Source organism: Triplophysa dalaica, chromosome 10, assembly GCF_015846415.1.
Source record: "Triplophysa dalaica isolate WHDGS20190420 chromosome 10, ASM1584641v1, whole genome shotgun sequence".
In the NCBI taxonomy this organism is placed as follows: Eukaryota; Metazoa; Chordata; class Actinopteri; order Cypriniformes; family Nemacheilidae; genus Triplophysa; species Triplophysa dalaica.
Window position 1 is genome coordinate 18,014,018 of NC_079551.1, and position 27,188 is coordinate 18,041,205.

The 27,188-nt window shown below is 36.6% G+C and overlaps 2 protein-coding genes across 2 annotated transcripts; both read left to right on the forward strand.

The window, feature by feature from the left end:
- The first annotated feature begins 10,884 nt into the window (after nucleotides 1-10,884).
- LOC130430677 (adhesion G-protein coupled receptor G7-like) lies at nucleotides 10,885-16,825 on the forward strand. Its single transcript, XM_056759822.1, has 7 exons — nucleotides 10,885-10,963; nucleotides 11,882-12,238; nucleotides 14,097-14,210; nucleotides 14,303-14,406; nucleotides 14,498-14,650; nucleotides 16,064-16,155; nucleotides 16,675-16,825. Exons 1-7 carry the CDS (start codon nucleotides 10,921-10,923, stop codon nucleotides 16,823-16,825), a joined length of 1,014 nt encoding a protein of 337 aa, XP_056615800.1. The 5' UTR covers nucleotides 10,885-10,920.
- A 247-nt stretch (nucleotides 16,826-17,072) lies between these two features.
- Nucleotides 17,073-23,957, forward strand: LOC130430479 (adhesion G-protein coupled receptor G7-like). The gene is made up of 11 exons (XM_056759592.1): nucleotides 17,073-17,130; nucleotides 17,412-17,483; nucleotides 17,617-17,771; nucleotides 18,309-18,476; nucleotides 21,304-21,416; nucleotides 21,543-21,874; nucleotides 22,326-22,407; nucleotides 22,513-22,668; nucleotides 22,762-22,921; nucleotides 23,099-23,294; nucleotides 23,452-23,957. Exons 3-11 carry the CDS (start codon nucleotides 17,742-17,744, stop codon nucleotides 23,517-23,519), a joined length of 1,305 nt encoding a protein of 434 aa, XP_056615570.1. The 5' UTR covers nucleotides 17,073-17,130; nucleotides 17,412-17,483; nucleotides 17,617-17,741; the 3' UTR covers nucleotides 23,520-23,957.
- Nucleotides 23,958-27,188: the final 3,231 nt, after the last annotated feature.

Genomic DNA, 27,188 nt, shown 5'->3' on the forward strand with positions numbered 1-27,188 from the left:
TTATGTGTTTTATATTAAAGATTGAATTAATACTTAAAAATAGGCAAGGATGCATTAATGCTACAGAATTAAATGCACAATATTTTTGTTATAAATCTAATAGAAATTATGAATCCGCATGGGGTTTAAAAATTACTTATTGACCTTTAAGATCTTTTTGTAATGTCCACCTTAAGCATACTGTATAGTGATAATTGTCTTATTCCAACCACCAATAATACCAAATACATAAAAATTTCAGGTGAAACTTAAAAAAGAACGTAGAAAAATATTGTTGTACTGTATATGGTTCCAAATAGATGCATGTTTAGTCATTAGTCATTAAAAACTGCAAAGTGGCAGTAAATATCAAATTCTATCAGATGCAATTGTGCGATAAATTATACTCCCAGCCAAATAGAGGCAATGGCTATAATCCGCCTCTTTTCATGTATGGTTCTTGCAAATCATGGCCCATTTACGCCCATTTTTTTTCTTGAAATGCAAATATGTCAAACTAAACATGTGAGATCCAATTTCATAAGTCAATAACAGACATGCATAGGAAGAGAACCAAACTTTAATCATTAACAGGAACACGATGCATATTTTGCTGCTCATATTTGTTTCAGGTAAGTTTGTTATTGTTACATTATAGATCCATACAGAAAATAATGGTGTAATATTTAGAAAAGAGGTTTCTACTTCTACAGACCCTTGAATTACAAAACGTCCTTTTATCAGTAATTACAGTATTTCTATCATTATAATTCCATATTTAAATAAGCTTTATATTTTAGAAAAATATGTTTTATTTATATTCCATAGAATTCAAATTGTGTGTTATATTTCTTTAAATGTGAGTTATGTTTTTTGGGTGTTATGGGTATGTTATCTATTTTTCCCATTTATTTTATTGATAATTTTGTGAATTTTCTTATTTTCTAGAATCTTGCTATTTAAAAAGAAAATGGAAATATTCCATTCTTTAATTTTACGTTAAATTGTACCGTCATGAAAAAAACACATTTTAATGTAAAAAAAAATCAAATCCCCTCTAGCAACCCCAGGATGCCTAGAGTTAAACAAAGTGTTACTTGTTGAATTAATGGTTTAGACAGATTTTAAGTAATAACAAATGTCCCTTTGCATTTCTATTTAAATTCCATTTATTCATGCCTGTTGAAAGACTGAATGGGCTCTTGATGCATGTACATAAATATAATTTTTAACATTTTGACCGCCTTTAAATGTATTCAAACTGCACAGATTATCTTAATATGAAATATAACACAGCATGTGCTGCAAAGTCAATGCAATATATTATTATTGGTTGTAGTAATAATATTGATATAGTACTAAATTTGTGCAATTTGCACGTGTTACTGCCATTTAAATAATATTTGCTTTTGTGTAAGTTTCATGCAATGGGCTCAGTAGAAGTGGAGCCCACCCATAATTATGAATTAAATCAATCCAGTTTAATCAAGTATTTTATAAACCACTTCAGATGATGTTATCAACGCTGGTCCAGAAGAAATTCCTTTAAAAAAAATTGAACAATACACAAAGTTTGAACAAAATACAACCAACAGAACATTTTTAACCAATTCAAAATGTTAAACGATATATTTACGATTCGTGAATGTAATATTTTAACAATAAATAAAAATGAATGCTCGGAAGTGCCTCTGGACCAGTGTTTACACATCTTGCGAAGATGTCAATACAGTATGTATGGGATAATGTATACAGCCGTTAAAAAAAAAAAACATCACTGATCTAAATCCATATTTTTTTCTTTTCAACAGCTTTTTTAAACCAGATGTCACTCTATAATATAATTATAACATCAGCACAGGTTACGACAACCTCAGGTTATAACATAACACTTACTACATTTAACGTCACAAATGAGTCTGTTACGATTGACGGCCAAAACACAACCTCAGAAACAGTTGGCATCACAATAGCTACTACCTTTGACGCAGGAAGCGAGTCTGTTGCGACCGAGGGCCAAAATACTACATGGCTTAACAGCACTGCCAACACAATGCTTAATTTTACCAGCATGTCAATGACACAAACCACTTTGGTCAGCCCGTCACCTGCTACAACTACACAGTCAACATCGTCCATTGTCACCACCCTTGACCTGGTCTCAACAACACCCCAGCCCACCTTACTGTGCCTGGGGTTTTTGTCAGACACTGGTGTGTGTCTTTGTCCTGATGACTGGACCAACGATACCTGTAATATAAGTAAGATCATTTCTCAATAACACTTAAGCAATTATTGATGTCCTGTTGAATTTCAGTTTATCTTACTTTAATCCCATAGATGTAGTGAAACATTCAAGATAATAAATATCTCTTATTTGTGGTTTATCTTATTGAGAATGACACAGGTCATTGCTTGCTTATTGAGGTGTATTTAAAAAAAAGAATTAAATAACTTTATTGCAGGTCATTTCTGTCAGGAGGAAACACTAAATGGTTTCACATTTCCACTTTCGGAGGTCGGTCAGCTTACTTATTCAACAGAGTTATGTCCTCAAGGAACAATCGATGGTATCTAATGTTCCCCAGTTTTTTTACACACAGTAAAACAAGCGTTCATAAACCTTTTTAATCTCTGTTGTGTTTCTCTTGTTCACAGTAGCTAGTGTCCCAATGGCATCAGCTGTCTGTTTGAACTCCACTCGCTCATTTGGTGAACTTCAATTTATGAACTGTGTCTGGACACTGGAGAACCTGCAAGACATGGTCAATGTAAGTCATCATTCCTTCGGCAAGGGCTAGAAGGTATACACCACGGCCAAATATGGCAAGATTTTAGCATCAGGGGTAGGATTAATATGCAAACAGAGCACATCTGGGGATATTTCACGAGGTTTGGGGCCGTAGCTGTATCCCTTTTAGCCACAACCCAATCCTTCTTATTATAGCACATGCCTGGCAATGTTCATTCTCTAACTTAGAAAAAGATGTGGACGCCAGATTTGGAAGCCAGTTTTAGCCCTAGTTAATACAATTTTAATAAATGACCCAAGAACAAGTATAGCCAGCAAACTCAGAGCTTGGTTTTCACATTTACATTAGTCATTTAGCTGACGCTTTTATCCAAAGCGACTTACAGAGAGTTCAGGTAGCAATAATCGATATGTCATACAGGAGCAATAATACAATCGGTGCTAACACAAAGTTACTAGTTTCAACAAAAGCTAGACCACTACCTGTTGAGAGAAAAAGAGAGGGTTAGTGTTTTTACATTTCTTTTTTTCATTTTGATGTCAAGTTTTTTTGGTTGTTTATATAGGCATCTGACACCTCTGTGGACAAGCACTGGTCAATTGCTTCCAGTGTACAGATGCTTACATCCAAACCAGAACAACTAACCCACGAGAACATCACCTCAGCTGCTACTATTGCCCGTAGACTGCTGTCCTCCAATCTGTTAAACAAGGCAAGAAATTATGAATTATACCGTTGTATTATATAACGTAAATCTCAAAGTGCAAGTTCGGTCTCTAGGCATGCGCGAGTATTCCGCAAACAATAATGGCGGTTTCCATGCTGCATGTTTGTGCTGTGACACACTTACTATCCTTTCTTCAGCAGAAAGTAGATTTACTCCACCACTATAACCAGCGTTGACATAGTATTTATATGCGCTACTATAAACACATATACACGCCGACAAAGTGAACTAAAAGTGCTTTTTGCTGAAAACAGTCTATGCGGATGTGCGCAAGCACATAGGGTTTCGTTATTGCGCAACAGCTCCATCTACTGGCCTGGCATGCATAATACATTGTTTTTTTTCTTTTTCCTGGATCCATGTAAATGCAGATCGATTTGATCACGCATTGGTGTGTACTTGAAACTTTTCAAAAACGCAAAGGAAAAACTTTTCATTTTTTTATTGTGTAAACATACTCTGTCACTCCCATCTGTGTTTCATGAGGCAGGGTTTGTGTAAAAATGTGGGTGTCGTGATGTGACTTCTGCAGAAAGTAGCTCATTGTAGTCACATGGAGCCGCATATTGTAGTCTTTAAAATGTGATTTGTGTTGTAGATTTTTTAACTTTGAGCGTTGCAACTATACTAAAAGAAATGAAATTCCATCAGACCTCCCCTTTAATATGCTTGCCGACATAAATGTGTTCCTCCTAAAATGAGCCTTTGCAAGGATTGTAAGACAGGCTTCACTTGATTGTACTTTTTAAAAATGTAATAATATATGTAATCTAACAATACAAATGTTTATTTTTATTGTATAGACGATTGCATTGGCAGTGGTCACCACCATAAGTCAACTGATGGATGCTGCTCATACCCAATACTCTGAAGACTCTTACACAGCTATTGAGAAGTACTGTTGTTCATACAAGAACTATCTATAAATAATTTAACAGCCAATTTTAGTGCATGTACCACTGATACATAAATAATAACATAAAGCCGTTGTGATAAATTGCATGTTAGTGTTATGTTATTGCAGTAACAGTTATATTGATTGTTACTGCAGTATTGACACCAAACACATTGCCATGTAAGTGTTTTGTAAGGCACAATAACTTAAGCAGTAAAATCAAATTTCAGTCAGGATACAAAAATGAGTTTTTCACCTTTGCATGTTATACTTTTAGTCTTACTAAGACTTTGGAGGATTTTGCTTTGCACATGAGTATGAACGATACAACGTCTGGTGGCCTGGTGCAGCCAAACCTGGCTATACAATACATTAAAGTGCCGAGCGGGACTCCACAAGTGCAGTTCTACACACTAACAGGTCAGTCTATAGTATAAAATATACATATATTTTTCTCTTTTAGTTTTTAAATATTAAAAGATTCTGCGAGAGGTATTGATGCTGGGTTGATTTCAACTCATGGTTGTTTTATGGACAGAATCAACAAGCAGTGGGTAATACGTAATGTTTTGTTTCAGCCATGGTTTTGTTAAAACAATTGAGCATAGACTTATTCATACAAAAGTTTGAACACATTTAACCAACATGTATGCACTGAAAAAAAAATATCACGGCAATATTCTGTCTGCTGGGGCACCAACAAAAATCAATAAAATAATATTTATGTTATGACATTTACATGTTATTTTACACTATTGTAAATTTACATTGTATTTCGGTAATTTCAAAAGAATTTTGTAAAATTAAACAGTAACATTCCTTAAAATTACAGTTATTTTACGGTGTTGGATGAAAGCCATATTTTTTTGGAGTATTTATAGTGTGTACATCGGTCTGTTTATAACTGTTGATGTTAGAAAGACGTTTTTACAGCAACTCTTTGCATTTACATTTAGTCATTTAGCAGACGCTTTTATCCAAAGTGACTTGCAAAGAGTTTAGAGAGAGGGTTAGTGTTCATTTTTTTATCATATGTGAGTCAAGTATTCACAGAAGAGATGGGTTTTTAGTTTTTTTTAATACAAGTGTTGCATTTCTCTAGGACTTCCAGATACGTTTTTAGGCACAGGCACAGAAGCTGATAACACAAGATCCTCTTCAGGATATCCCGCTGAGATCCAGTTAACTCTTCACCTGCAAAAAGATGTCCAGAAAATCCTGGGTACCATACATTTTTCTGTAGTTCTTGCAACTATTTTGATGACCATCTCGAGGACATAACTGAGAAACACTTGTTTTGTTACACCTGCCTCTTTTTCTTTCTGTAGAGAACCAAAATGTAGGTATTGGAGTGGTGATGTATAAAAATGATCACTTTTTCAAGTCAAAAAGCTTTAATATGGAAATAGGCACCAAGAGAAGGGTAGTGTCAGCCGGTCTAACAGACAAACGAATACTTGATCATATAAAATTCAACATCATGCCAAAGGTAAATGACCAAATGTACCACTGTCACATGTATTTATAATATCTAACATTGAGTTCAAACAATGACTTCAAACAAATGAAAATGGGGTATATGTAAATGAGTCTATGACGTACGCCTACTTATGCTAAAATCTCAGCTAGGCTGTTGCATCCGGCGCCATTGGGAACAATAGTGTTTCGCTTCAGGATGCAAATGATTACCATCATCAACGTGAATCTAATTATTGAAACACTTACGCTATACGTCCAGAACCAAAAAGGAGAAGCACTTTATCCGTCTCATCATCAAATATGATAAATGCAAAGTCAACTTTTGCACTTACCAGAGGCATGATCACCGAGGCACTTAACAATGCTCTTGGTTTGCCAAAATTTGATTGTTTTCTTGCTAAACACATCGTTATGACTTGGTGAAAATCCCCAACGAAAGTGACCTAGCTGGCTGAGATTATAGCGGAAGTACACCATCGCCCCGTATGCATTTCCTCATTACCAGCTTTCTGTATTATACAAAGCACATGAATGTTTGTTTATGTAGACACATAAAGACACTGTCTTTTGTCTGAAACTGTATTTTCAGAACATATCCGGCGTAACGCCTCACAGCTCTGCGTGTGTGTATTGGGACTACACTGAGAGAGACTGGAGCACAGAGGGATGCTTTAAAATACTCACTCCCTCTGGAGGCGTGCAGTGTAAATGCAACCACACCACCAACTTTGCAGTTCTAATGGTTAGTTTATCATCTAGACATCTATCTCCCTGCAAATAACTATTACTTTCTGAGACTTGGAATCTAGGAGAAATTGATTTATCAGACCAGTTTTAGATAAATCCACTATTAGATAAAGAGAAATAAATGCAAAACTCCTATTTAATGTGTCCTGCAGAGCTATAAAGCAGATTATCAATATTCTGAGGCGCTAAACTGGATTAGCATTCTTGGATGCAGTATGTCTCTTGTGGGATTGGTGCTCACTGTTCTTTATCAAATTCAAACCAGGTACGTACAGATTATGCCAATTCAAGAATCATGTCCATTTCTTTTACAGGTTTACGAAACATGCTCTGAATTTTTAATTCAATTCAACTCATTATTTAAAGGAAAACCATTAAAGCAAAAATTCAAACAAAGATTACAATTATTGTATCATTTATTTTCCCTAATACCATACTTTATATATAATACCAGATGTACTGTATATGAGTTACCTTTTCAGCTGGACACAAAGATTTTTCTTTTTATAAAAATGTCATCATATCATTTCTATATATAGTACCCATGTTAAAACTCCAAAACACACATCCATCTCACTTAGCAAACTGAAACCAATACAACATATATGAGCCCTAAACAATAGGGATGTCATGTGTGTCTCGGGATAAAATATTACATCACTGGTAGTGTTTTGGTTTTATTATTGCTAAATTAGACATACCATGACAACATGGTCGACTTGTTTCTGTTCAGATCCATCAAGGATGAGATGCACTTTTTTTCAATTTTCAACTTTTCTGTTAACTTCTCTGAATAGAAGAAGTCACAATATCAGATTTTTACTGCAGGATTATTGTGGCCTAACAAATTAAATTTAAGGTTCATTAAATAAAAATTAGATAAGATCTTCATATGTGTTTATTGCCACAATACTGTCAATCGTGGTTTTAAATGTCACAGTTATTGTCAATGCAGATATATTATGACGCCCCTAATCTGAATAGCATGCTATTGCCCTGATCCCATGTCTAATACTGTACTTTTTTAAATAAAATCATTTTTGAAACCCCTAAAACTATAATCGTTATTATATGGTTCATTAAAAAATGTACATGACCCACTTTCTCTATAGGAAATCAAGAGGAACCAATTCCACCATGCTCTTAGTAAACATCTGTGTGTGCATGACCTTCTTCTACTTGATCTTCATGTTTGGAATCAACAACCCCATCCAGCACAAGAATGACTCAAAATCATTGATGAACGTTGTTCCTGCTTCAGATTGGCATCAGGCGCTGGATGAGGGTCCATGTACACCAGTCACGGCTCTGCTTCAATACTTCCTGCTCGCCACCTTTACCTGGAACATCATGTATGCCGCACACGTGTTCTTTCTCATTAGAAATGCCTTAAATGGTCCACCAGCGGGTTTCCTTGCCTTTGCCATTACAGCCGGCTGGGGTAGGTTACTTGAGGCTACGTCTCAAGTGTGTCAACTTGACTGAGAATCATTCAGATCGTCTCAACTTACGTTTTCGATTTCATGTTTTAGGTCTGCCTGCTCTTATTGTTGGCATCTCACTGGGCACAACTTACAGCTCCAAAGACCCTTTAGGCTATAGACAAGAAGAATTGTAAGTTGACTGTTCAGTAATTCTCTACGATTCAACCAATTCAAACATTTGATTTCTATTTTTCCATTTCCTCTGTTGCAGTTGTTGGCTGGCTTCTCTGGATAAGGAGGGGAGGTTCGATCCTAAGCGGCCCATGTTGTGGGGTTTCTTGCTCCCTCTTGCTGTCATGCTCAGTTTTAACATCGCAGTTCTGGTCTACTTCTCTCTCACCATCTGCCGTGCAAAGCCCAACCTGAAGAGGTACATGTTATAAAAAACAAGGGTTAAAAAGGTTGATCATAAACATTTCCAATTAGCAAGTTCTCCTTTTGTTGAAATTGTCTGTTATGGTAGACAACATAAAGGCTTGTTTGTACAAACTGAGGGACCTGTGGTAACTAACAGCATTTTCTTTATTAAGTTCACGGACGACTCCTTTAAAGAAGAAGATTCTGAGTAGTTTCTCTCTGGCTGTTGTACTCGGTTTGTCTTGGGTCATTGGATACTTTGTGCTTATCACTCACGATAAAACGCTTTACATCATTCTGAGTGCACTCTTCTGTCTCTGCAACACAACACAGGTGTGATAATGCAGTTGTATTTCCTCATGTTCAATTTGCATTTATAAAAATACATCTGAGATATATGTGATGATAGTTAATGGAGTGGGTGATATTTCATTACCTTGTTTTTATGTTTGCATGACTGACTGTTCTTTTTGGTCTTTTAAAGGGTGTTCAGATTTTTATTTTCTTCACACTAAAGCCATTTCTCCAGAAGAAAGCTCGCTATAATACGGATTTAAAGACTGAATCAAATACGGTTCCATAAAAACAGATCTGTTTCTGGACACATAAAACAGGGATCACACACCGCAATTGGCCTATACTGTAAGAATCCGGTAAAATCCTGTAATAACAGTTTTGTCATGTTTTTTATGTTTGCAATCTTTTTCTGATATTTCAAAAATAGAATAAACATCTATTAAAGGACAGTAAAATATGGTTAAATAACATTAAAAAAATATGTGTCAAAAATCTATTAAAAAACAGTCCAATTTTGTAAAATTACAGTTTTTTGGCAAAGTGTCTCAAGCTGTTTTTTGCCAATATTTTCCCATTTATTTAGGGATAGTTAGCAGTTGCCTGGTGACTCAATCTGTATTTTCTCTCATGTGTTTTAGAGTTTTAAACCAATTGACTAGTGTTAAAATGTTAACGTTTCTACTGTAGAAGTGTAAATGCCCTTTTCTCCTTTATCAAAAACATGTTTTCCAAATATTATTATTCTTCTATTCTGAAAAAATACATCACAATAAAATAACATTCTAGTCAAATTATAATATTGTTATGTATAGCATGATATTCACATAGAAAGGTTTATACTGTCTCCTCATAATCTATTAAACAGATAATAGGCAAATGATTTCCAGAGATTATAGGAACAATGTCAATGATACCACTCCTTATTATGATTATTTTATTTTTACTTATCTGAGCTTGACACTAATTGTCACCATTATACTGTTATCGTATGAAAATTGGCTGTGTTAAAATGATGAAGTGTTGTTTCAGATAACATATTCCACATGCATATTAGTTTGGACTGACAGAAATAAGAAAACAAATTGTTTTTGTTATATATTAGTCATGTATTAGTTATTATTAATGATTTGTATTGTTTAATTATTGATAAACTATTTTATTTAACAGCAAAAGGCAGAACGGCAACACATTAGTCATTTTGAACTTTGTTTGGTCTTATACTACATGGGTCCGAAATCGCTTACTATATGACAGTACTCACTAATTAAAATGAAGAACCTATCGACCGTTAAAACAGTACGTTCGTGTTTGACCCCCTTTCGCCTTCAGAACTGCCTTAATTCTCAAGGCATTGATTCAACAAGGTGCTGAAAGCATTCTTTAGAAATGTTGGCCCATATTGATAGAATAGCATCTTGCAGTTGATGGAGATTTGTGGGACACACGAAGCTCCCGTTCCACCACATCCCAAAGATGCTCTATTGGGTTGAGATCTGGTGACTGTGGGGGCCATTGTAGTACAGTGAACTCATTGTCATGTTCAAGAAACCAATTTGAAATGATTCAAGCTTTGTGACATGGTGCATTATCCTGCTGGAAGTAGCCATCAGAGGATGGGTACGTGTGGTCATAAAGGGATGGACATGGTCAGAAACAATGCTCAGGTAGGCCGTGGCATTTAAACGATGCCCAATTGGCACTAAGGGGCCTAAAGTATGCCAAGAAAACATCCCCCACATCATTACACCACCACCATAATTGCATTAATGAGAAATTGAACAGGTGTTCCTAATAATCCTTTAGGTGAGTGTATATGGGGGTAGTATGAATAGATTCCAGACGTACTGCATCCGCCATGTTTTATTATCAAGTGACATGTATGCCCTTTGACATGTATGACGCATCAACATCAACCTGTACCTAGTACCTACCTAATCTGTATCTACAGCATTCCTTTAGCTCAGTGGTAACCCTAACCCTGTTTTTAATTCCGGATTAAAAATACCATGTGAATGAAGTTTGACAGTTGTTTTCTTATTATAGTGTCTCACTTTAACTAATTAGTCTCCGCCTCTTATGTTTGTATATTTGATTTCCTCCATTGATGTACTGCCCACTCTGCCGCATTATAAAGCAAACAGTAATAAGAATCATTCTGTTGTTCAGTGGTTGTTAGGCTTGTACTACTTGATATTATCCATCATGTCTGGAAAGGACATCTGTATTTTCTTGGTCTTTACCTTGGGTAAGATTCATTTTTGAAAATGTGTAAAATTATTATACAAATGAATTAATACATTGATTGTCACATAGATTAATTATTATTAATATATCATTATTAATAATATTATTACTTTTGTAAGGTTGGGTTGTTTTGTTTGTTCATCGGTATGTGTATAGTAAAACACTTCACTCTTGTTCATATCTTTTTGTATTCTCTTATTATTCTGTTGGCGTGACTTGTGAGTTCTTTGCATATTACCATAGTATTTCCACAGTGTATCCATTCTGCATCATTGTGTATTTTCCAAGTTCACACGAGCACAGTAACAAACTAATTTGACTATCCCAGGTACACAACAGACTACTGTTCAAACACTGCCGAAAACTAATTGCATTTGAAAAAGTCATGCAATAACCATCTGATACATAGTGTACTAAAAATATTGTAAAGCAGTTGGTATAGTAAGTCTCTGTATAAATGTACTATAAAATTAATTAGTCAATATTAGAGTTAATAAGCATCAGTTTTAATGATTTATTAACCAATTTTAATGTTGGTTAATGCCAATACAGTTGTTGATGTCAGTTCATTGTGCAGTAACTAATGTTCACATACTGTACATAATGTTTAAAAAAATGTATTGGTACATGCTGAAATGAGCTTGAACTCACATTCATAAATGCTTTAGTAGGATTATTTATTGTTAGTTATTGTCAGCTAATGCATTATTCCCGTACGTTTCGTAAAGTGTCACTTACAGACAGATTTACAAAGCTAATACAATCAACAATAAAGATTTGCTGCAATACTTTTTTGCTTCAATAGTTTTTTTTAACTGCGGCAGTGTTGTCCAACATGGGCTTCAAGCTCAACAGACTTTATGCTGATAATTATAAATGTGACTAGGCAAGATTAATAATGTTTTTTCACTGTTAACAGCTGTTCTTGAAAAGAGTTGGTCTCAAAACAACACGGTTAACTACACCATAGTAACACCACTCCAGAACACAACACTCATCAGTTCAACACTCCAAGACACAACACTCATCAGTTCGACACTCCAAACTACAACACTCATCAGTTCAACACTCCAAGACACAACAACCATAAGTTCTACATTTCAAGACACAACAGTCAGGAGTACAACACACAACGTTGCAAAAACCAGTATTACATTCCAAGTCAACAGCGCAACAACGCTCAACGGCACAACTGATCTGGGGTGCCAAAATGGGGTCTCCATACATGGATTTTGTCTCTGTTCATATGATTGGAGTGGATCCATCTGCAATATTCGTAAAACCATTATATTTATATTTAAATGTTGATATTATCTCTTTTCTCAAGCAATATTTCTGTTTACATATTTGGTCACATTTTACACTTCAAATTTATGTAACATTGTATTCGGTATATTTGTCTGTAGAATATGTATAGACCATAGATTTTTTATGCATTGACAGTTTATGTTGTACATTTACTTATAGGGACAGTTGATCTAAAAAAATCTTGTTAAAGGTCTAGTGTATGAAATTTAGCAACATCTAGCCAATCTGCATCTGCAAATTGCAACCAAGGTCTCACTTAACCCCTCCCTTTCAAAGCACTTCAGTTGACACGGGACAAAGATGTCGTCATGATTTTGCTTATTTGCTGAAATAGATGACATACACTGAACAAAATTATAACGGCCCCATTTTTCATGAGCTGAACTCAAAGATCTAAGACTTTTTCTATGTACACAACAGGCCTATTTCTCTCAAATATGGTTAACCAATCGGTCTTAATCTGTGTTAGTGAGCACTTCTCCTTCGCCGAGATAATCCATCCACTTCAATATCCAGCAAAGTTGCTGGATATTTGCAGGAACTGGAACACGCTGTCGTATACTCTGATCCAAAACATCCCAAACATGCTCAATGGGTGACTTGTCCAGTGAGTATGCTGGCCATACAAGAACTGGGATGTTTTCAGCTTCCAGGAATTGAGTACAGATCCTTGCAACATGGGTTCGTGCATTATCATGCTGCAACATGAGGTGAAGGTCGTAGATGAATGGGACAACAATGGGCCTCAGGATCTCGACGACGAGCATACAGATGTGCTTTCCGGAGACAGTTTCTGACAGTTTGTGCAGGAAATGCTTTGGTTGTGCAAACCGATGTCGCAGCAGCTGTCCGGGTGGCTAGTCTCAGACGATCTTGGTGGAGGTCCTGGACTGGTGTGGTTGTAAGGCCGGTTGTATGCACTGCCAAATTGTCTGAAATGCCTTTGGGTACATTTACATTTAAGCATTTGGCAGACACTTCTATCCCAAGGAAACTTACATTGCATTTAACCTATATATATTTATACTTAGGTATGTGCAATTAGCATTGTTAACGCAATGCTCTTACCCATGAGCTACAGGCTACATAGGAGACCGCTTATGGTAGAAAAATACAAAATCAATTCACGGGCAACAGTTTTGGTGGACATTCCTGCAGTCAGCATGCCAATAGCACGCTCCCTCAAAATTTGCGACATCTGTGGCATTAGGTTGTTTGATAAAACGGCACATTTTAGAGTGGCCTTTTATTGTGGCCAGCCTAATGCACACCTGTGCAATAATCATCATGTCTAATCAGAATCTTGTTATGCCACACCTGTGAGGTGGATGGATTATCTTGGCAAAGGAGAAGTTCTCACTAATACAGATTTACACAGATTTTTGAGCAATGTTTGAGAGAAATAGGCCTTTTGTGTACATAAGAAAAGTTTTAGATCTTTAATTTTAGCTCATGAAAAATGGGTTAAAAACAAAATAAAATCTATAATTTTGTTTAGTGTATTTAAAAAAACAAGCTCTGTAGACGAGTGTGTCCGTTTAGGGCAAATGTAGAAACAACATGGTGAATTCCATACAAGGGTAATATAGATAGAAATAGCTCATTCTAAGATAATTAAGACATAACGCATCAGATGGTCTTTATACACCTCTGAAGACAAAGTTATGTATATTATATTGCATTTCTGTTAATAGATCCTAAAAAAATGACACATTGGATCTTTAAAATATTGCAGAATTTACATTTATGTTAAACTATCCATAAACTCTGTAAAATTTAATGCAAAATTCACAAGATTATCAACAGTCACTCTCATTTTTTTACAGCAAATTTCTGCCCTGAACAAAGACCCACAGAAACAAACAACTTTACCTTCCCCAAAACTGTCCTGGGCCAGTTTGCTTCCTCTACAGATCTATGTCCTATGGAAACACAAAATGGTATTTATCCTCGTAAATGCTGTTTCTTGATATACAAACTAAGAATGAATGTTTTTCTGAATGTCTTTCCATAACAAGTTTTTATTTTTCAGCTGGGATTCCAAAGGGATCAGCCCTCTGTAACATAACCACTCGCACGTTTGATGATCCAAATATTCTAAACTGTGATTTGACCTTAGAAAACGTCTTTAAAACGGTAAGCAATCAATGTCTTTATACAATATTAAATCAGATAAAACTCAGAAAATATAAATTAGAAATGTTTGTTTATGTTTTTTCCTATTAAGATTTCTGGAGCTTCTTTAACAGAAAAAATTCGTTTGGCTTCCAGCACCCAAATCCTCACATCCAAGCCAGAAAATCTAACTCCTCAAAAGATCGAAAACGCAGTGAAGATAGCCAACATTCTGCTCTCTGCTGTTAGCTCCCAAGAATCAATGGTAATGTAACATTCCATTCCATTCCATTTTCTACCGCTTATCCGAACTACCTCAGGTCACGGGGAGCGGTAAAGTAACATCTGTCATAAAAATATTATAAATCAGAAATTCTCTCATAATTTACTCCCGACTTCAGCAAACTCAAACAAAATAGTTTATATTAATATGCCAATATCATCATTTTCTTTGCACTTTATGGTATATGGGGCTCAAAAATGGTGAAGTTTCAAGAAGCACATCCATCAATAAAGTAATCCAAGTGAGTACAGTGGACGAATAGGCTAAAATGAATAGCCTATTTAGTGGTATTAAAATGTTTACCGACAGGTGCACTTTAAAACCTAATAGTGAAATTCCCTAAAGGTAAATACAGTAAGTTCTTTTAACTAAAAAAAAAAAAAAAAAAAATGTCAACTCAATATTAAGCAAAACTTTATCTGAATAAGTTTTTAGAATTGACATAATATGTAAACTCCATTGATTTAAACTCCAGCATTTCATTTGATCAAGTGCTGGACTTCAATAAGACAGCATGTCAATAACTTCATATCACACTAGTTGTCATATGCGTGTTTTGTCACCACCGCTGTGAATGAAGAAAGCATGACTGGCACATAAAAATAATTTGTTTTTGTGTAAGAATTAATTTACATAGGATGAGATGAGCATGAGTAAATTACACATAACAATCTTTTGGGACCAAAATCTTGCTATGGGACTTGAAATTGCATTGGCATTAAATAATCAAAGTACTTAATACTGCAAGTTAGAAATATAGTAGCTAGTTAGAATGTTTTTGGGGGTTGAGGTTCGTTTCCCTGTCCATTTAATTACAGTATGTGGGACAGTGCTGGGTTTTTTATAACCCATTGTCGACAAAATCACACAAAACCAACCTTTGGTTTATAAACTAACCTAGGTTAGGTTTATTTTACCCATTAAACGCATGTTTTACTTGTTCCTATCTTTAACCTGCTTTCTTCTATATGTGGATGATATTTTGTGTTTTGTTTTCATGGAGCTAGTTTGCATATTGGCCTCTTTATATCACAATCTTTTCCACCTCATTTGCCAAGGTTCAGATGAAACAGATAGATAAACTTGGTAATTTGACTATCCCAGGTACAATAAACGACTTTTTTGCGCCACCAAAGACATGACAGATGGCACAGTGAGAGTTGGTTTACTCGGGATATTCCGGTTTCCTCCCACAGACAAAAACGGTTAGGTTAATAGAGGAATATAAATTGTCCCTCCTCCAGCTTGTGTGGATCAACTTGACTAACATCTGTATGGATGGTTCCTGCCATTAATATGGCCATAGATGCTGGAATGGCGTTTGAAATGAATAAATAAATATCGGCCTCTGAGTGCAAGAAATAAAGGTTTTAAAGCTCTTTGTTTGCTGTGCAGGATATTGCTGTGTCTACAGTAGCTGTGGTCAGTCAACTCATGAACACCAATCATCTGAAGTTCTCTCACATCGACCAAGAGGCTATTTCTGAGTATTAAAAAATGTCACACACACTCCCAGCTAGGGCTGGGAATCATTTAAGACAAACCCCCGTTCAAGATTTGATTTTAGAAAAATACTTTTTAAAGACTTAAAATCGTGTGACATATATAAAATGCATTTACCTGTGTTTTATGGTATTAATACTTATACATATGTGGATAAACAAACAGAGAAGTTTTTCTTTGTAGTTAGAAATAATTATTTTCACAAAAGTACTTCTGAGACTATAGTTTTGAAGAAAACAAATTGTTTTTTTTGAAGAATGTGCTAATCTAAACAATAATGACCCCCATTGACTTGCATTATGAAAACAAAACCACTAAGATGTTTCTCAGGATATGTGTCACAGAATAAAGAAATATTTTTAATTTTGGGCGAACTATCCCTTTCAGGTGCTAAATTCTTTATGATTCCCATCTCTACTCCTACAAATCTCACAATGTACAGACACTGTGCCATTATTATGCTTGCGTGTACCGTAAATCTGATTTTGTATGTGTTTGTGCAGACTAACAAGGACTCTGCAGAAAGTTTCAGTGCTCGAGAACTTGAACACATTCCTGGTGCAGCCAAATTTGGCAGTGCAATCTTTTAAGGGGACAAGTCCCATTCAACGAGTGCAGTTAACCTTGTTTAAGGGCAAGTACACAACAATTTAAAACAAATTTGGCTGATACTTTTAATATGTGACCTGTAAATATATATATCTATATAACCAGTACTAAAAGCAAATAGGCAAACACAATTCAATTTAAATTTGAACATGTAAAAAAGTTATGTTAAAATGTTACTCCCATTGTAAAAAGTAATTGTGGGTCTTGCACAATTGGCATTCCTATTAGTCATTTTATATTGTCTTTACGGTAACAGTAATATCTCCTGATTATTTTCTCATCTACAGGACAAGGTGATGCTCTTTTACCTGACAGAATTAAACTGAATTCGAGCAAGAATGTGCCTGAAGGTAATGTTGACAGTCATAAGAAGAGAGAATTTAATAAATGTAGCCTACATCTGTTGCTCTTTAATGTTTTAAAATATTCTTCAACATGCATTATTCTCCTTCATGTTAAAAAAGCAACACCTATTTTCATAAAAATATAAAAAGGAGCTTTTACATCAACATTTTCTTGCGGTGGAGCCAGATGGTCTTTTTGTATGGAGTTTGCATACCTCTAAACACCTCTCTCTCTCTCTCTCTCTCTCTCTCTCTCTCTCTCGCTCTCTCTCACACACTCCCTCTAGATTCTCTGCCTGGGAATTTGCATATCCCAAAAGATCAGGTTGATCTGCAGATAAATATCACATTTAAGGAAGGTATATCTTTTAAACACATTTTAAACAACCAGACTTTGTACACACAGAATAGTATTTCAGTAAATGACTCTCTCTCTCTCTCTCTCTCTCTCTCTCTCTTTCTCTCTCTCTCTCTCTCTCTCTCTCTCTCTAGGTTTTGATAAAATTGTCGGGTTTGTTCTCTATGATAGTGATCAATTTTTTCAGTCACAAAGCTTTAAATCTTTCCTGAATACCAAGATAAGAGTGCTCTCTGCTAACCTGTCAGAATATCAAGACATGGAGCTTCAGTTTGCAGTTACAACGTCGGTGAGCAATCTTCTCTCTGTGATATTTCTCCTGAGAAAAAGAGCTGAAATCTTACAAATGTCTCCATTACAGATTCAGAAGAGATTGTAACAATGTCACAAACTGAGCTTAAATATTGCTAGTCAAAACTAAAGTCAATATTATTGAAGATCTCAAACTGAACTGAAACATTTCTCATGAAATCTATCCAAATTCGTATATTTTACTTCTGTACATCTTCATAGACTTTTAGTATTTAAACAATTGTCTCATTTTGTCTGTTTTTATTTCTCCTAACAATTTAAGGGAAACAAATTTGCTTCTTATACACAGCTGAACATTTCATAAAATCATATGATCAACTGAGAAATAAAAACGTTTCTATTGGCTATTAAAGCCCTGCCAGAGTCAATAAATGACTAACAAACTGGTGGTGTTTTTTATTACACATTTCCCTGGCAGACAATATTTATTTGCATCCACTCATTAAAAAAAGAAATGTGAAAGTATTGACAAAGGTGATCTTAATTATTTACATTTTATCTAACTTTCTTTCAGAATGATTCCACGGTGGATCTCTACAACTTTGCATGTGTGTTTTGGAGTTACTCCAAAAAAGACTGGAGTACAGAAGGCTGCGAAAAAACAGAGAGCTTCTCGGGCCATGTACAGTGCAGCTGTAAATCTAATCGGCATGAAAATAGGTTAAACTTTGCCATCCTCATGGTAAGCTTAATATTTACAAGAAAATCATCTTAATAATTTATTAATTATATATGAAGAGTTCATTTGCCAACCCATTTTTCATTTTAAGAAATCACGTTTTTTATTGTGCATTCCAATTTATATCAATAACACTGAAGCTGTGTTTTTTGTAAGTTATAATTACTACAAAAATTCAGCTACTGTAACTAACACAATAAAACACAATAAATCATTATAACACAATAAAAAGAGAGTTAGGGAAGTTGATCCGAGGCAGTGGGTAAGTTGAACCATAAAGGGGGTAAACTGAGCATCTAACTGATTTTGAATTAAAGATTTACCATTTAATAATGTAATTGAATAATTATAATGCGTCCGGTGAAATCGTCTATACAGTTCTTTTTAACGCAAAACATGTTAGGCCAATAGGGACTTAGATATAAAGAATGAGTTAAATCTTTTGAAAAAAATGCTAAATATAATATAATATTAAATGTATTTGGTGTGCATTGTCCAGAAACTCAGTATATACATAAACTAAACAGCTATGTAATGTTCCACTGAAATTATACAGATTTCAAATTTAATCACCAAAATGCATCATAAATACCATTTTGTTCTTCGGAGCCTTCGATCCGACGATTCATTTCCTGATCTACTCTGATCTTAACTACTGCAAGATTCTGAACAACGTGGTGCAGCGGACTGTTCCTTCCTGCAGCGACGTCTCTTGGGCGTCTCGGCGGTTACAGAAATGTTTGAGTTTCTCTAAAAGAGGTCATTTCTCCAGCGCAGCATCTCCCGCTGTTCTTGTGGGTGCAACACACTCTTCGAGGAAGGGGACAGACTCCGACCAAGATGATTCCTCGGAGCTCCCTCTCTCGGGGGGTCGAGCCCAGGAAGAAGCAGACGTCGAAATGTCTGCCATGCTTTCCCAGGCCTCCATGAGCACTGTTCTGCACTGTCCCGCAGTTTGTAGTGATGGCAGCAGAAGTCAGCTTCAGCACTCCAGGAGTTCCACAGGCCGACCTGCTTTAAATTTGAAATGCAGTAGTACTTAAGCTGACAGAGTCAACTAACTACGTCATTACTTGGGTAAATCAAGCTCACGTGATTGGTTTTCAATAGATAAACAAGAACACAAAGCTCTCAAATATTTCTGGAATTATGAGGCAGGACATATAGTCCTATAGATTATAAATGATGACATGCATGTACAACAATGCGAATTAAAAGATGACGTTATGTCTGTCTCGTGATTTTGCACTCTTTCTCACTTTCCCGAAACAGAAAAATCACACACACAAACTTCTCAAGGGTAACAGAATTCGAGAGTCTAGGCATTCATTGATTAGAGACTTTAGATCATGAATTATTCTCTACTTTCTGTATCAGTAAAGGTGGTGGTTAATCGTGCTTAAATCATCAATTTAAAATAAGATAATACTGAGTAGGAAAAATTGTCCGTAGGGTGTGAGTGCGTGAGTGAATGAGTGAGTGTGTGTGCCCTGCGATGGGTTGGCACTCCATCCAGGGTGTATCCTGCCTTGATGCCCGATGACTCCTGAGATAGGCGCAGGCTCCCCGTGACCCGAGGTAGTTCGAATAAGCGGTAGAAAATGGATGGATGGATAATACTGAGTAATAATTGATTAATATTTGTCAAAACCACATAAAAGTACTGACTGTATATTTAAAGAAAGGGGAAGCCACGGCATCGGTCCCTTCAACAGGGAACTAGTGCTCCGGCACCTAGATCATTTGGGACTACAGGTCAACCCGGAAAAGAGCAAGCTCTCCCCGTGCAGAGCATCTTTTTTCTAGGTATGGAACTCGACTCTGTCTCCATGACAGCATGACTGACTACCGAGCATGCACAGTCAGTATAGAACTGCTTGAACCTTTTCAAGCGGTAGACAGTGGTCACCCTGAAACTATTTTATAGGGTCCTGGGTCACAGAGCGTCCTCGGCGGCGGTCATCCCCCTCGGGTTGATGCACATGAGACCACTCCAGCACTGGCTACAGAGTCAGGTTCCATGGAAAGCGTGGCACACCGCCAGCAGGTGTATGGTTATCACGCCTCTCTGCCGACGCACCTTAACCCATTGGTCTTCAATGATGTTGCTGCGGGGGTCCCCCTTGGGCAAGTTGCAAGGCGTGTTGTGATGACACCAGACGCCTCCATGCAGGGTTGGGGTGCTGTGATCAATCCCCATGGTGGCATTCGCCTTAGCAGTTAGACAAGCGGAAGTACCCTTCCCCCCATTGAGCCTCATTGCAAAGGTTCTGTGAAAGGTCAGGGAAGAGGAGCATCAAGTGTTGCTAGTTGCGCCATACTGGCCCAACCGGAATTGGTTCTCGGAGTTATTGATCCAGACGACAACTCCCCCCTGCTGATTCCCCTGTCGAAGGACCTTCTTTCTCAAGGGAAAGGCACGTTTTGGCATCCGAGACCAGACCTCTGGAACCTCCATGTCTCACCCCTGGACAGGACAAGAAGATCCTGAGTTGCCTACCCCTGTGGTGGTTGAGCATCACTCAGGCAAGGGCCCCTGCCACTAGGCAGTTCTACGCCTTTAAGTGGAGCCTCTTCTCATCCTCCATTAGGGAACAGAGGTTACATAACCAAGACATTGTGTTAACAAAAAATTTTAACATTAAAGTAAAAAGAACAAGAACGACAAGAAAAACAAGAAACAATAAAAAATGGTCAAATGGCAACAAGATGCGTTTAGCAGCTGATATAATAAATCATCTATACAGTATATTATTCATGTAGTAGTGCAGTGATTTATGGTATAAAGCCTTAAATAAAATAAAATGTTTTAAAAAGTGTCCTTTTGCAGACTTACAACACAAACTATCAATATTCAGAAGCATTACATTGGATCAGCACAACCGGCTGTTCTTTGTCCTTGGTGGGTCTGGCTGTCACAGTGGTTTATCAAATTGGGACCAGGTAAAACAATGTTTTACACAAGGAAAATCAGAGCTGTTATACTTCTCATCCCTGTCACTAAGACAAACTGAGGCATTTTTTGCCAATATACCTGCAGTTTATAAATTCATATGTTCTCCGCCACAGGAAGTCACGAGGGTGCAGCCCTACCCTGCTTTCGGTGAACATCTGCTTGAGCATGACGGTTTTCTACCTTCTCTTCATGTTTGGCATAAACAATCCTGTCAAACATGTAAAAGAAGCAATTTCGTTAGCAGAAAATGAAGTTCCTGAGTCAGATCACAAGAAGTACTCAGACGAGGGTCCCTGCACCATATTTACAGCCTTGATTCATTACTTTTTGTTGGCCACGTTCACTTGGAATTTTCTGTATGGGATTCATGTGTTCCTCCTCTTCAAAGCAACTATATCTGGACCACCTCCATGGTTTCTGAAGGTGTCCGTAGCATTTGGCTGGGGTAGGAGACATTAAAAGTTAACATAACCTGAATTTATTTGAAACAACATATATTTGAGATATAGCCAAATATTGTTAGCTAATGCTAGTATTTTTATTGTAAGTAAACATGTAAAGGGATGGTTTTATAACAGGAAACAAAAAAATGTCATCATTTATTCACCCTCTTGTCCTTCAAAACCTGCGTCACTCTTTTTTCTGTAGAAAAAAAAGAAGATATTAAGTCTCAGGGGTTTTGTGTCCATAAAATGGAAGTCAATGGGGGCCAATGCTGTTTGGTTACCAACATATATCTTCTTTTATGTTCTGCAGAAGAAAGTAAGTCAAACAGGTTTGGAATGACATGAGGGTGAATCAATAAAGAAACTATTTAGCATTCAGAAGAATACTGCCGGAATGTTCATGTAGGCTACTGTATATTTTAACTGTCCATATAAATGTTCTTGTCTCAGGGTTTCCAGCTATTATTGTTGGTATCTCGTTGGGTTCCACTTACAGAATGGATGAGCCTTTAGGTTATCGACAAGAAGAGTTGTAAGTACTAAATATAGGGTTATTAACATAATATGCTATTCTTTAATGTAAGTTCTCAGTACTTTCACTTGTTTTAAGTTCACTTGTAACCCTTCTTTTCTAAAGTTGCTGGCTGGCTTCTTCCAACCAAAAACAGCAGTTTGATATGAGAAAGCCAATGTTCTGGGCCTTTCTGCTTCCTCTGGTAATCATGCTCATCTCCAACACCGCAATCTTGCTGCATTTCTCTCACAACATCTCTAAGACCAACCCTGCTTTAAGGTATCTAAACCAATTCTCTTCAGATTAATTCATTCATACTTGAGCAATTTTGTTGGTGTCACCCAAATAGGCTTAAGTGCTCTTGTCGTCTAGATCACGAAAGACTCCTCTGAGGAAGAAGCTTTTGAACAGCTTTTCTCTGGCTGTGATGCTTGGTCTGACCTGGGTCATCGGCTACATTTTGCTCATCACCCATGACAAAACTCTCAACCTCATCCTGAGCATAGTTTTCTGTGTCTGCAACACAACACAGGTGTGAGAAGTATTTACCAACCGCTTGCTTTATGTGTTGCACCCCAATAGGCCCATCAGCCAGCCTGTTATTAAAAATAGAGTTGTGTTGCTGAATTCAAGTCATATCGCTTAATTCATGGATTGTAAACATGCAGTGCTTCTATATTCATTACACATTTTCTTTCCATTCTCAAAGGGCATACAGATATTCGTATTATTCACACTAAGATCTATCTTAAAGTCAAATCCAGCTCTTCTGAATGCTGTGAATGCACTAGACATTGGCCTTCACAGAAGAAACTTCTTTCTATGGAAGGTTAAGTTACCGGAAAGCAAAGAAACCTACACACCCACAAATCCTGACCCTGTTAGACCACCCCATGTCATCAAAGGTAAATACTGTAAACAGTTATTTTAAACCGGACATGTACTGGACATACATTATCTTATATTTATGTTAATGTATCACATATATTGGATATATAATGGATATTCTGCTGTTTTGTGAGAGCTGCAAACATATCAAAATGTGTTTTTGTTTTTCATTAGAGAGCTCGAGATCATTGGATGTTGAAACTGCTGATCACATCAGCATCAGGGAACAATGTAATGAATAACACAGGTCTATTAAATTAACTGTGTACCTTAAACAAAAAATGGTTATTTAAAGTTGCATCCATGGTGAACTGATGTTTTGTGTGTTCTGAGTAAGGGATAATGTACAGGCAGCCGGTAATCGCAGAAATAAACCCCAACAGTGATCTTGGATCATGAAAGATCTTATTTCGAGATTACAGCCGGCTGCTTGTACATTATCGTATTATTGTTACACGGCTGCTTGGCACATGAGAAAAAATGGACATGTGAATTTAAAATATTTTATTAGCAAATTTTTACCGAATGCAGACCTTCTGCGAGGTATACTTTCGGTTTTAAGGTAAGAAACGATATTCAAATGTCACGAACAGGAAATTAGCTTGAATCATTTGTAAAAATAATGTCATATATGTTATTAAAAGACATTTTTATATTTAATTTTGTCAAAAAAAAGTCTAAACTGGCCAATCAGAATCAAGCATTCCAAGGAGCTGTGTAATGTTACTGAATACCTTGGTTATAAAATTGCAATGTTTAATATTTACGTAAAATAAACTTTATTCTGCAATAGTTTTATTTTATTTTTTAATAGTAATATTTTATCTGTTCATTTATGGTGTGCCTTGATAATAATTCTTGTTAAAACATAAATAAAACCCCTTCAAAAAAATTCTGACTGAGTTTGCTAATTCATTGCAGCCCCCTACACTACAAACAAAGATAAACACAATGGAAAAGACAAAGAATACGAACTTGGGACAATAAGTAATAATACATCTACACTGTGGTTGTGTGTCAGGTGTTGACTGTAATTTTTATACCATTTCTTTCCCGTTTAAATGTTTGTGATAGACTAAAAAAGTGTTCCCTTGTGGGTTGAGCATATTGTAAATGTTAAGAAAATTCAACCTAAATTCAACATCCCTCTTAGATTACTTTAAAATGTTGTCACAAAGATGATATCTGTCAGCTAAAATGTGCGATTAGTGGGACACGTCTCTGAGATTGTAGGCGGGGCCTCCACACCTCTAACGCCTCTTCACGCTGGTTCACCAATCAAAACGGGCAGCATTAGACAGGCTTTCTGCACATTGGATAGAAGTGAACTGTCACTCATCTGTGGTGAAACCAATGAACGTCACCGTTCAAAAGACTGTAAATTGTTCGCCTGTTAAGTGGACATTTAGTCTCCTTCAGTGTCTGCTAGCAAAAGACAAAACGGACACGTGAAGAAGTGTTGCTCGCGTTCAGGTAAATTATGAAATTATAATTTATTGTTAAAATGAATCTGGGTTTTGTTCCTTCGATTAAAGTCATTTCGGGATTAATGATTTACGAGGTTTATTCTGAGTTTAAATGAGTCGATCGACTGTCAGTTTGAATGCGCGCGCAATAACTTTGCTTTGGGTGTTAACGTACCCTTACAAAACATCCCAAGCAACTTTCAAATCAAGTAAAACTAATAAAAAAAACGTTTATTTAATATAAACAAATATAGACTTTTGTGCTCCTTTTGGAGTTTTTTTATATTTAAGAGATGTTAGCATGTCCACGTTTAATTTGCAGTAAAGACAGTGACTCCTGCTGTTCAAAACATGTATTGCATGTATTACGTTTGTCTAACAACTTCAACTTCATGTTCCTTCTAGAGTTTTATAGTTTGTCCACTTCTACTAGATTCGTGTAGATTATAAAGTGCACTAGTGTTCTGGAATAACATGATTATATTCATAGTTTACACCAGCTATAGGTGAGGAAACTCCCGTCCAGACCCAGCTAGGAAAAAATGCTGTTAAAATATAAAATAGACCGTCATGCCAGTACAAAGCAAATAAAAGTATTTTAAACATATGAAATTAACATAAAGATGATATATGACATCAACATAAAGACAGAGATAAGAAATGGCAAAATAAACTGTTGTTTTTCTTGAAACTATTTAGTGCTTTGTTATTTTGAGGGATGAACCGTGTACAATGGTTAAAAAAGAAAACAAGTCTTCAATGACTGTTACTAACAAGGACAGAAAATGGTCCAGATGAACTAAACAAGATGATTATTATTTAAAGAAGTCTGATTGCGTTTTTGTAATGTTGTTTTCTCACAGTGTGATGCTGGTGATCCATGCATAACCATACAGCTGGTAAAAACTGATTGGAAAAACACTTTCTCAACTCAACTTTATTTATATAGCGCTTTTTACAATTTTCATTGTTACAAAGCAGCTGTACATGAGACACATTGAATACAAGTATGAATTCTAAAGCAGCCCCCCCGGCCAGGCAGATAGTGCAAAACAATATGCAAACGGTGGTGAGGAACCCAAAACTCCCATCGAGAAAAAAAACCTCAGGGGAACCCAGGCCCAACTAGGGGATTCCAGTTCCCCTCTGGCAAAGCTGCTGCCTCTGCACAAGCTCAACAGTGCTTGCTTGATTATCATTAACAATCTAATGGCATTTGAAATGTTGTAGGAAAAACAAAGTTGTCGCGTCCTTTATCCAGCTCTATCCTCTTAGCTCTTGTCAGGTCACCGCTTCCCATTCTCAGCTCTGCTATCAGGTCTGGGCATGAACTGCATCCTGCGGTAACCTTGGAACAAAGAGACAAGACTGGCTGAGAGTAGAGTACTGTTCTGCACTCTTTGATGCAACAAGTACATCATTTGTTGTTGGATGTGTTCCTGGTTCCGGTTGATCTAAATAATGCAGCCTAAATCCTCTGAGGATTAATATTATTCTCCAGGAGGATACTTCTCAAAGGGGATGAGGTCCAGGTTTGCAGGAGATTTGGAGTTTATAAATGGATGATTGGAGTCTTCAGTGCTTACTTTGTTCCTCCTGAGGTGGGTGAAAAGATCCTTCCAATAACTGTCACCAGAACTGTTAGTTTCCTTTACTAAAGACATCACCTCAATCGATGCTCAAGGTCAACAAGAACAACCTTAACCTAAATGAAACTAATACAACATGTTTGTCTGGATCACATGAACACATCACATGAACTCAGTTTTAACACTCCTTGTGGACTGAATGACTGCAAGTCATCTTTTACAGTTTACAAGTTTTTCAGATGTCATGTCCTTAGAACTTACTATATTAAAAAAATTAACGATTCAATTTAGCTGTTCGACTGAAACATTGACATTTTATGTGAATGAATTATGCTCACCTTGTTTTCATTGCATACTTGATATTTAATACTAAACTTACATCACATGTCAGCATTTTGAAGTTATAGCTGCATTCAGTGAACCAGTGAACCAATTTTCCCTGGTTGTTTCCTCTGTTTTCTGGTGTCGATCGTGGAGTGGGACCTAGTTGAACCTGCACGGTTGTCGGCGAGTGGGAGTTTCTGTGTTGCGGATGGTGGGCTCTCCTTCTTCCTTGTGGATATTTGCTCGGTGGCTTTTGGTCGGGGTCACTGAGTGCAGCTATGACACGTCAGAGGGGATCTGGCCCTCCCGGCTGAGCCTGGTTTCTCCCGAGGTTTTTTTTCTCCATTAATCAATCATTGGAGTTTGGGTTCCTCGCCACAGTAGGGCAGTGTTGGCTTGCTCACCGGGAGACTGCATTTATTTCTTTATTTATTAGATATTATTTATTAGAATGATCTTGCTCGTTCTATAAACACCATGCACTGTGCTGTGTTTTAACTTTTCTGCTTTTCCTGTTTGCCCCTGTAAAGCT